This window comes from Harpia harpyja, chromosome 15 (assembly GCF_026419915.1).
Source record: "Harpia harpyja isolate bHarHar1 chromosome 15, bHarHar1 primary haplotype, whole genome shotgun sequence".
Taxonomy (NCBI): domain Eukaryota; kingdom Metazoa; phylum Chordata; class Aves; order Accipitriformes; family Accipitridae; genus Harpia; species Harpia harpyja.
Genome location: NC_068954.1, coordinates 5,573,322 through 5,584,091, shown reverse-complemented (window position 1 = coordinate 5,584,091; position 10,770 = coordinate 5,573,322). Strand labels below are relative to the sequence as shown.

The following is a 10,770-nucleotide window of genomic DNA, read 5'->3' as shown; positions in this document are numbered from 1 at the left end:
CTTCAAGGCCCATTCTCAGGAGAAATGGCAGAGCAGGGAATATTGTCCTTCCAGTGCCAAGTAAAATAGCCAACCTAAGAAAAGCTGAGCTTTAAAGCATACCAAAGGCGGTCAGTACTGATTACTGCCCAGGCAGAGGCAGGGACTGAATGCTCCTGAAGAGCAGAAGAATTAGGGAGAAGAGCCAAGGGGAGAAACCGCAATGAGGTATTGGGGAACATTGGTATATCCAACCCAGCTTCAAACCCATCTGCCTGCCAAGACCAAACAGCCCTTCTGTTCTGAAGACCTGAAGCTCTGAACATCCCGCATTCACTACGGAGGCTCTGCAAGGCTTATCTTTAAGCAGGATAGTACAAGCTAAGCACAGCTTCATGGTCCATATGTCTCTTTGGAGAAACCTGGACTCGAGAGCATTTCTGGGTGATATGCTTTCAACAAACACACGTTACCAAATGAAAACTGAAGTAAAAATATGAAAGTTGAGGGTCTGTATTATTTAGCCCAGATTGATCCATGAGTCATCAATTAGTCCACACTTCTAGTCCACTTCTGCCCTCCCCCAATAAATAAATAAAAAAAGAACACCATTTTGGTTTAGAAGTGCTGGAAACCTTCATTAAGATGTAATGTTGTGAATCATTTTGGACAATGAATTAAGAAGGCAGATATCATGAAAAAGTAATTTAAACATTTTTTTAAACAAACTGGTGCTGATTAGAGCTCTAAGAACGTGTTACAGCACACATTTTATAGGGTTTGGGGCTGATGTTAAATGAAATAGCAGGGCTGAGGTCCAGGTCTGAGATAGAAACTCCAGGGGGAGGGTGGAAGGTGAACTTCTGCAGGAGACTGGTGAAGAAGAGGAAGAGCTCCATTTTTGCAAGAGTCTCACCAGCGCAGATCCTCCTCCCTGAAACAAAATGCAGAAAGGCCATAAAGAGTCAGTGGGAACTGCTTCTTCAATAGTTGGAAGAAATAAAAATCTCTGAGCAGCTCTTATTCTGAGGAAGATCAGTGGGAATCCAGAACATTTGAAATGTCATATCCTAGCTATAAATAAAGAATACAGTAGCTCTTAAAAGTCTGTTGAGTACAAGAATCATCTGAGAGAGCGGATACTTGGTCTTCAGAGGTATGATAACAAAGCCACCTGGTAATTTTTTTCTTTTCCTTTGTCTAAATGCATGCATTTGGGGAGAAATGTATGGAAATGCAGTCTGAATTTCTGAATTGCAGTTTTCAAGAAAATTTGTATTTTTCTTTGTTTTCAGATTTTTCCTCTACTTGGTTCAATTTTTGGGTCCCAGACCAACTTTGGCTGGTTTAGTCTAGACTTTGGCTCTATTAGTCTAGTCACAGGGAATTTTTTATATTAAAATTTGTCAGAAAAGACTTTGGAGACTCACAAATGTTGGCTAGAGTGGGACTGAGGAGGAAGGTGGTGGATGTATTCTGTGGAGCCCCTAATATAAGCCTTTCTTCAAAAGCGCTGTGAATATAAATTTTTCTCAGTCCTGGTCAAATCCAGCATCTTATAATCTGCCTTAATCAGAGCATGATGATTCAAGGCCAGAACTAACAAAAACCTCAACTAAGATTTGATTTTAACTCCCTTGTATGACAGAAGTGGAAAATGAAGAGCTATTGCATGTCTGTGGATGAAATAAGCCCTCCAGGGAATGCCCAGACCTGACACTCCCTGGATATGCTTTCAGCTAGGACATCTAGACTTAAATCTGAAAAAGAAGGCCTGTGAACTGGAAGTATCGTAAGTCCTCCTATGAAAAAAAAAAATGGTTTTCCATATGTTGGATGGTGAGTGTCAAATATCATGCAGAATTAAAAAAACACAAATAAGGTCTATAAAAAAATGCGGTGTTGTGGATATGATAGACAAGTTAGCCAGAGACTGATGTATGGGAACTTAATTGAGCAATGGCAATTGCTCCTGCAAAGCAGGAGAAATGCCAGAGAAGGAACAGTCATCACGGGGGTCGGAATCTCCCATCCTTTGGCAAACGGTGCAGGTGTGTAAGCTTAGGCTCTGTGGAAGACTCAAAAGGCAACCCCTTTCTGTCCTTGGATTTTACACAGAATTTGGGTTTTTATATAAGGCGACTCCTCTTTGTTGGCACAGTATATGAAGTCTTGATCCCAACCAACATTATTTGTGACTTTTTAGAAGGGACGTGCAAAAATGAAACATAGTTCCCCAGGAAAGACACAGAAGCCCTTTCCTGTGTGCTTTGTGTGTGGTCATAGTCAGTGCAGCTGGGTATGGTAAGAGTCACAGACAAAGAAGCCCAGGCCATAGAACAGTTGCGGGCTACAGATTGTAATGCAGAAATGTGTTATCCAAACCATCACGGAATTTGCTGAAAACCTCCCTCATATTTAAGAAGGCACTACAAATTCTTGTTTATAATCATTGAATGCTAACTGAGAAACCAATAACATCCAGAGGCTGGAAGAATTAGCAGACATTTGTGAGTACTCTCTGTTATGAGAGGTGTGTCCTGAGAAATCTGTGAACTATGGATTGTGAAATGGTCTCATGAAAAAGACAGGGTGGAGGCCAGGCTTCAGTAACAAAAAAACACTGGTACAAGTAGTTCTTGTCTAAGATCTGTTCTTGCAACAGCAGTACATGGAAAAGAGAAGGCACCTGCTGAAAAAGGCATGAAAGCATCTTTCTTCACAAATTTTCCATTGGCGTCAAGAAAGTGCTCAGGATAGAACATGTCTGGTTTCTCCCATTGCGATTTGTCTTGCAGGACAGAGGCCAATAAAGGGATGATGTAGGTTCCCTGCAAAGTAAGACTAGAATTAATCCGTGGACAAATATTGTGGTGGCAGTAATGGCAATAAGACTTCAAGATTGTCAGCCTGGAGGAAGAGATTATTCTGACTGCTGTTATGCGACTTCATTAGACACTTCATGTTTATCTCATTAACCAGGTCTGAGAAAAAAGAAATGTTAAAAGAAACAATCCTGTAGGCATCTCACCTTGGGAATGAAATAGCCTTTGAGAGTGACATCTGCAGCAGTCTCATGAGGCAAATCCAATGGCAGGATATTAGCAAACCTCTGAATTTCATGGATGACAGCATCTGTATATGGCATCTGAGTTCGATGCTTGATCTGTGGGGGGTTTGACCCTATCACTTGCTCTATCTCTTCTTGGACCTTTCCTGAGGAAAGAATCGACTATAAGAAAGAGACAAGGACTCATTCATCCCTGAGACATACTGTCCTTTACTGATGTAAAGTATAAAAGACCTTGAGTGAAAACCATAAATTCTCCCAAAATCTTTTTTTCCTTTCAGAAATAATGGGAGGTGGACAGAACTACACTGTTTATTCCTTTACCAACAAGAAACCTAAAGACTTGTATTTTTCTGCCCTCTCTTCTGCCTAAAGTTGCTTGCTCTGACCAAAAGGTTTCTCAAAAACCCCACTTGACTCCTAACAATGCTGTGCCATAAATTGGAGTGGAGATGTCAGACAAAGAGCAATTCCCTGAATCTTCTCAGGTATTTAAAGCCTCAGTACAGTCCCTTTAACATCTGCACAGGCCTTTGGTTTATCAACAGCCTGTTTCTGAGGGAAACCTGGAACATTTTCGTCGGCCAACACAGGACAGCTCTCTCTTTAATTAATGAGATTTTACTGAGCAAAGGACCTGGCCCCTATGAACTCTCTTTATAATCTACTGGTAGGCTGACTAGTGTGCCCCTCACTGGGCCTGAACCACAGGGCACAGCGATACCTAGACAACAATTAGTTGGAAATCTTGGCTTTTTGTAACTTAGTGTATTAACAGATATGTTGACCCTCCAGGTTCCTGTTCAGTTCCTAATGCATTGAGTGTAACAGCATCTGTCATAAAACCACTTACTCTGAATTTCAGGGTACTTTAGCATCAGCAGAAAGCCCCAGTTTAGTGTGGTGGAAATTGTCTCGATACCAGCAGTAAACAAATTGCTTATCAAGCTTAGCAAGTTGCCATTATGGAAATAGCCATTGGTAGTGGATTTCTCCTGAAAGAAGTGGTTGAGATAAAAGGATGAAAACATAAGGCTTTCCATGTGAAAATGCAATTTACTTAGCTAAACATTTACTAAGAAATAAATCCTGTATTTTACAAAAGTGTGAAAGACAAAGAGCAGCTTTGGGCTTGTACCTGGAGAATAGTGTTGGCATAGGTTTTATGTTTTGCATGATCTCTGCGTTTACTGGGGCCAGCTGCAAAGAGAGCTGTTTTCTCTACGAAGAAGGTAACCCAGATATTTCAGAGACCCCGAATAAGGATCCCAGTAAAGCCCAGGTAGCGCTTTTGTTCTGTAATGCATTATGGTTTTGAAAGAGCCGGAAGGGCTAGGACAACAGAGCGAGCAGATAAAAAGATGCAGCCTCTGTTAATAATATATTGATACAGTCTGAAGAAAAGCATAAATAAGGATAAATGTTTGCTGATTAAAAGGGGTTGGAACTGCAACAGAGTGAAATATCTGTTCAACTCTACCAGTTCGTTATTTGTGTTTTGTCAAAGATAGATTCCCTAAAGAAATATAGCTATAATTATATAGACTGAAAGCAGATTGTAAATTTCTTCACATAACCATAAAAGTTGGAATAAATAAGAAATGATTCAGTTACCTCCTGCTGTTTAACCAGGAATGCATCAATAAAATTTCTTTGATCATTTTTGTCCAGGGTTTTGAGATGTTCTACAAAAGTAACTTGTAGATAAGCGTGGAATTCATCTCTGTGTTGGAGAAGAATCTTGTTAGCCCTTAGGAGGAATCCAAGTTGTGGGAAGGTGTTGTACAGCTACAAGAGTGGATTAGAGAGAATTTACCAGCCAGAGGTCTGAAAACGCTACAGAAACAAATTAATAATATTGTGCCCATTTTGCAGACATAAAGGCAAAGACGTGACATTAATATTTTGTTCTTTAGAACATGAAAAAGTGACTGGATGAATTAATGGTAGAAAATCCATCAAGGAACACTGAATACATGGAAAACTCTCAGCCCCAAGTTACTATTTTGCAGGAGAAGTGTAGATGTCAGACTGAAACACCTGCAACTTGCCACCAGGGAGATGGAAATGTTGGCCAGCAACTTCTTTTATTGTTTCAGCCAGTTTTTCCGCTAACTTTTTTTTTTCTGTTTCAAAGCCTAAAGGAACAGAAGTGAATCTGCTGTGCAGCAGCATTGCATGCAAGGATCAGAGAGTATTTATTACTCATTGAGATATTTCAGTGTACTAGAAGTGTGGGAAAATAGATTTTGTATCATCAGGGCTCCTTGTACAGATAGACCACATACTCTATAGCTTCTCCCTGCCCTGTGTTCTGAGAGTGTACTGTTATGCCAGGTCACTTTATGTGTGTGAACCATTTTTGGGGGGAATGCTGAGCTTGCTGTTCATGCGCTACATGATCTGATTTTTTCCAGTCCAGATTTAGCACTCTTCAAGCTATAGCTTAAGCATGTTTTTGAAAGACTGGGAGTTTGATTGTTAGCTTCAAGATTCCCAGACTGTCTCTCAAGCTTTGTTTTGTCCCAGAAAGTGCTTGTAAACCTATTATATCTCAGAGTCTCAGATTTTTCTGTTTAATAGAAACAATTGACTACCAGTATTACTATGTTCCTGTAGCATCCAGTGGAACAGCAACATAAAAATGTTTATCATTACCGTAACCAAAGGTTTCCCAGCAAGCCTCACGTTTTCTTTGGTCAAATGTATAAGTCTCACAAATCTGGAGTCTTTACAATCAAATCGTTTTCCAAGTAATATTGACACAATTATGTTAGCAACTGCTGCGTTAATCATTTTACTACCATCAAAGGGCTTTCCTATACAAGGAACAAAAGAATATATTACATTGTGGAAAAAGATGTAGTTTGGAAATGTAAATTTAATAGTAATTATTGCTATTTGTTATGATTGATTGCTATTATTGATTATTATTCAATGTTAGAATACCATGCCAAGACACAAAAATGCCAGAGGAGCCAAATTCATCAAATCGATTCAGCCTGAAGTACATTTCTTAAAAAGATCTGAACTTGAGAAGGTTACTGGCAAGCGTCTGGGTACTTGAACAAATCCTTAGAAGTTTGAAGAATGAATCATCTACCCACCTTCTTGTGCCACAATGCTGTCTGCCAGATACCCGTACTCCTCCACAATGCAGTCCTCAATGGCCTTTTTTCCCATTCCAAAGTCTCGTAAGGTTGTGAGAGTAAATCTTCGCATCACCTTCCAGTTTTCACCATGAGCAAAAACAATCCCTGACACACAGAGACCATTTCAAGGTGGCAGAAGATTTTAAGTAACTAATTTGTAGGAAAATAATGTAAATATTTAGTAGCAGTCACTTTTAAAACAAGCTAAATTACATCTGGCTGGGGAAAAAAAACAACTTTCCCTTAAGTTTTTTCAGGCCTCAACAATAGGTTTATTGCATAAAAAAAAAAAAGGAGTGTAAACTATTTAAGAGGTATTTAATCAAATCTTAAGAAGAATATATATCTCTGAGAGACACTTGTCACTGAAAGAAAGGGCATTGGAAATTCAAACCGCTGATCATTGTACTTTGGAAGTGGAATTGAACTGAGATCTCAAGTCTCTGATGATTGCAGGAGAAACCTGACTGGGCACAAATGTCTTTAAAATTTAGGTAGCATCTTAAAACCTCTTCAATCGGTTTTTCACTGAAATTGTTACACCATGTAACTAACGACTTCAGTTATATTCTTTTCAAGGAGAAAAAATAAGATGTAAAGAAAGTTTAGAGGCAATAATGTGATCAAAAGATGCAACTGTTAAAATGTTCACAGAATTATTGCTGAATTTGTCCAAGGGTCTTTGGAGGTGTAAATATGAAACTTTCATGAGTTTCATGAATGAAGTTTGGGTGTGAAACTCTCATTTGGAACCCAGCTCAGTATACAGTATTTCCCTTATTAAAATAAATGCCCAATTCTGTATGTGTTCCATTCCATTGTCACATTCAGATTTTAAAAGCAGTATTCACCACTTGAAATGAGAAGCATCGGTATAATAGTCATTTCAGGAAAAGGAGGTTCTATGGTAAGCTCAAAACACCAGAAGTCCAGAACCATACCACAAGAGCTAGAAATGCCTTCCCTGGCATGCATGCCCCTGTTCTAGAGCCTGAAAATGTGACACTATCTCTTATCTGTTGTTGTTGTTATTGTTAGAGTTACAGTTGTTTTGTTGTCACTGTCAGTACTTTCAAATTTGAATAAATGCACTGAAGTCAATGAAATTGCTTCCTATTTCCAATGCCTTGTATGGTCTGTCCTGGTTTCGGCTGGGATAGAGTTAATTTTCTTTCTAGTAGCTGGCATAGTGTTGTGGTTTGGGTTCAGTATGAGAAGAATGTTGATAACACACTGATGTTTTCAGTTGTTGCTCAGTAGTGTTTATACCAAGTCCAGGATTTTTCAGCTTCTGATGCCCAGCCAGCAAGAAGGCTGGAGGGGCACAAGAAGTTGGGAGGGGACACAGCCAGGACAGCTGACCCAAACTGGCCAATGGAGTATTCCATATCATGTGACGTCATGCCCAGTATATAAACTGGAGGGAGTGGAACTGGGGGGAATCACCCCTCAGGAACTAACTGGGCATCGGTCAGCAAGTGGTGAGCAATTGCATTGTGCATCACTTGTTTTGTAATTCCAATTGTATATGACAATAATGTATTATTGTCATGGTATTATTGCTATTACTATCATTATTAGTTTCTTCCTTTCTGTTCTATTAAACTGTTCTTATCTCAACCCAAGAGTTTTACTTTTTTCCGATGCTCTCCCCCATCCTACTGGGTGGGGGGAAGTGAGTGAGCGGCTGCGTGGTGCTTAGTTGCTGGCTGGGGTTAAACCATGACAGGTCTCTGATTCAAAGTGATGTGCCAGCTTCTGCTCTGTCTGTAGGAAAAAACTTTCTGAATAGCTGATAAGGAGAAATAAAACAAACTTACCATATCCTCCAGTCAAATCTTGAAAGATTGGGATTTTAGGTCTTTCTGCAAACGCATCTGCCTGGTTTACGAGAGCTTCCTTCACTGTCTCATACCCAGAAATCACTACGATTTTCCTTAGCCCCATCTGAACACTGAAGACTGGACCATATAATTTTGACAGCTGTCAGAAGTAGATAACAGTGGTTCACAGCTTTTATAGCTTACAAAGAAATTCACCACCCTTTCAGTGCTGCTTATTTTCCTGTCCTGCCTCTAAGTTACTAAAATGTTAAATGTTTTCCTAAGTATAGAGAAAGAGAATTGATTTAAATAACATGAACATGCCAGACATTATGATGGCTAATGACTAAATGGCACAGTCAGGAGTGGAGTCCCGTTGTGTTTAACCGAGCAGAAGTGTTAACAGCTGAAACCCCAAGTCAGTCAAGGATTGTACTGACAGCTCTGCCTTCCCTCAGGAACCCCTCTAAATTCAATTTTTGACTCATGTTTTCACACTGATCTCTGTGTTATTGTGTTTCTTTTGTCTACAGGCTAAACCTGTTTAAACCTTTGCTACCGTTATTGTATAAAAAACTCAGTGTGTTTCTGGGTCTGGATCTAGCATTAGGTAAATTCTCAGTTTTTATATACGACTACATCCACCATTAATCTCTCTCAGAGACAATCTTTGGCCTAAGCTGGTACCTTTTTAGCTTGTACAGGCAGATTTATTTTCATATAACTCAATGTTCTTGATTCTCCTGACCGGGAGTAGGAAGGGGTTTTCCTGACCGCACTTATTTTCTAGTGTGTTTGCACAAAGAAACCGGAGGCAACTATTTAGCATCGACATGCAAAATGTTCAGCACCTGGTAAGCAAGTCCAGCCAACTATATGAAATAACATAGCAGCAGCGACATGCGTCTGAATTAAGAGTAGCTACTTTGATGGTGATACTGTTATCCCAGACTGCTGTAGCTGTGGCAGAATATGATCTTTCAAAGGGTGTTCTCCAGTAAGGACTCTCCAGTGCTTGCAATCGTGATGCTCAGGATGAGCATATGGACTCCAGCTGCATTTACACACTAAGTACGTGTGAATATTGAACTAAGCTCGAGTCAGAGAACCAACCTCCTCCATTAGAATGGATTCACCGAATTACAGCAGAGGCACGTTGCTTCTGTTGGCCTGAAAAGAGATGCAGCTTGCTTTTGGCAACACAGTTAGGCTGCATTGGATAGCTAAGGTGATTTTCCAGACATTCCATCTGAGCAGTCTTTTGATTTGTGGATGTAACATACATACAGACATATAGGTGCAAATACCCCTTTTAAAAATCATCAGCAATGAGGATATGCAATTTCAATGTCTAAGTAGAAAAAACTCTAAGGAGCAGGCTCATAGAAGTCTTCAACTCAAAATCAGGAAAGTCCTACAATAAACTAGGTAAAGAAAGCACTAGAGGAAAACCGGAAGATTTATTACTTTGATTTGCTTAGATCTTTGCTGTATATTCTGGCAACTGTTGGCCCTGAATATTAAGAGTATATAGTTGTCTTCAGCTTTTGGGGAAGAAAGGAAGAAAGGGAGATGAGAAGCGTTGCTAAATCAGTGAAGGCAGGAAGCTGCAGTCGCATCAGTCAGTGGAAGGTGGAGGGAGTTAGACCACATAGCAAAGTCACTCCTTATTCAGTTACCTTTTCCTCAAAATTACCACAGAAATTAGGAGAGCACTTGTTATTAGTTTTAAGAGTTGTTGAAGGCTGAAACCTAGATGCATGAAGTTGCACAGAGAAAGTATTGCAGTAAAGAACAAATCTCGCTACATTCAAAGTTTTCTGCTCAAATAACAGTCTCCTGTCCCTTGCTAAGGATCGTCTGTGGATGCAACACGTTGAGTGCAATAGGAGAAACTCTCTGACACCTTGGACTATGGGGCTTGGTGATATGTGCAATTATGGGGCAAATAGAAAAGATAATGACTACCTGTAGATAAGTCCTGTAGGGTCTTTTCAAATCAAAGAGGTGCAGATTTCCAATGATAGGTAATGCTCTTGGTCCTGGGGGAAAATTCTTTCCCTGGTGGTTATTCCAGAAACCTCTCATTTTCAAAATGGATAGAAAAGTCAGGATGAACACTAAACCAAGGGAAGTGCAGCTGCTCCAGTCCATCTCTATTTAGCCAAGTATTTGCTACAGAAGAGAAAAGGGAAAATGTGGACTCTGGATCTCTGTCCTCCTGCAAAAATTTCCTGTGAGAGACGCTTGTACTAGTCCATAAACCTCTTTCCCAGTGAAGGGTATGTTTTTCTTGCAGTTGGTGATTGGTTTTGTTCTCTTCCCCCGCGCTTGCTAATGAATCCTCAGTACAGTACAGAGGCAGATAAATGTTTGCTAGCTAAGTGTGTGTGCCTGGGTGAGCGTGTAGCTCACTGTCCAAGCATGAAATTCCAAGAACGTGGAGAACCACCGGTCATCAACCTTGTGTTTGGTATAAAAGTCATAAACTCTGCATTTTCTTCAGGTTACTGATTAGTTATATTTTCGTCATTAGTACAGGCACAGCCTTGATACCCTGAGAACTGAAATCAGAATGCCAATGCCCAAGTGATTAGTGCACAGAGATTTTTTGTTTTTTTAAGTGCTTAGGAATTGGTATAACTTTGCTTCCATTGAATTCATTGGGAATTTCAAATCACAGAATCACAGAATGCCTGAGGCCAGAAGGAAACTGTGGAAGTCATCTGGTCCAACCCCCCTGCTC

At 40.0% G+C, this 10,770-nt stretch overlaps 1 protein-coding gene across 1 annotated transcript; it reads right to left on the bottom strand.

The window, feature by feature from the left end:
- Nucleotides 1-590: 590 nt before the first annotated feature.
- LOC128152186 (cytochrome P450 2K6-like) lies at nt 591-10,426 on the bottom strand. Its single transcript, XM_052810273.1, has 9 exons — nt 9,993-10,426; nt 8,022-8,184; nt 6,157-6,306; nt 5,708-5,868; nt 4,664-4,837; nt 3,903-4,044; nt 3,011-3,195; nt 2,669-2,810; nt 591-913 (listed from the first exon to the last, which is right to left on the bottom strand). Exons 1-9 carry the CDS (start codon nt 10,176-10,178, stop codon nt 726-728), a joined length of 1,491 nt encoding a protein of 496 aa, XP_052666233.1. The 5' UTR covers nt 10,179-10,426; the 3' UTR covers nt 591-725.
- Between the last annotated feature and the right edge of the window lie 344 nt (nt 10,427-10,770).

What these genes read in the sequence shown, in the direction of transcription:
- LOC128152186 (XM_052810273.1), bottom strand. Translation starts at nt 10,178, where the DNA reads ATGGACTGGAGCAGCTGCACTTCCCTTGGTTTAGTGTTCATCCTGACT. An exon ending in AAGGCTATTTCATTCCCAAG is followed by an intron (nt 2,811 to 3,010) that starts GTGAGATGCCTA and finishes CTTACTTTGCAG; the next exon opens with GGAACCTACATCATCCCTTT. An exon ending in TTTCATGCCTTTTTCAGCAG is followed by an intron (nt 914 to 2,668) that starts GTGCCTTCTCTT and finishes ATTTTGTTTCAG; the next exon opens with GGAGGAGGATCTGCGCTGGT.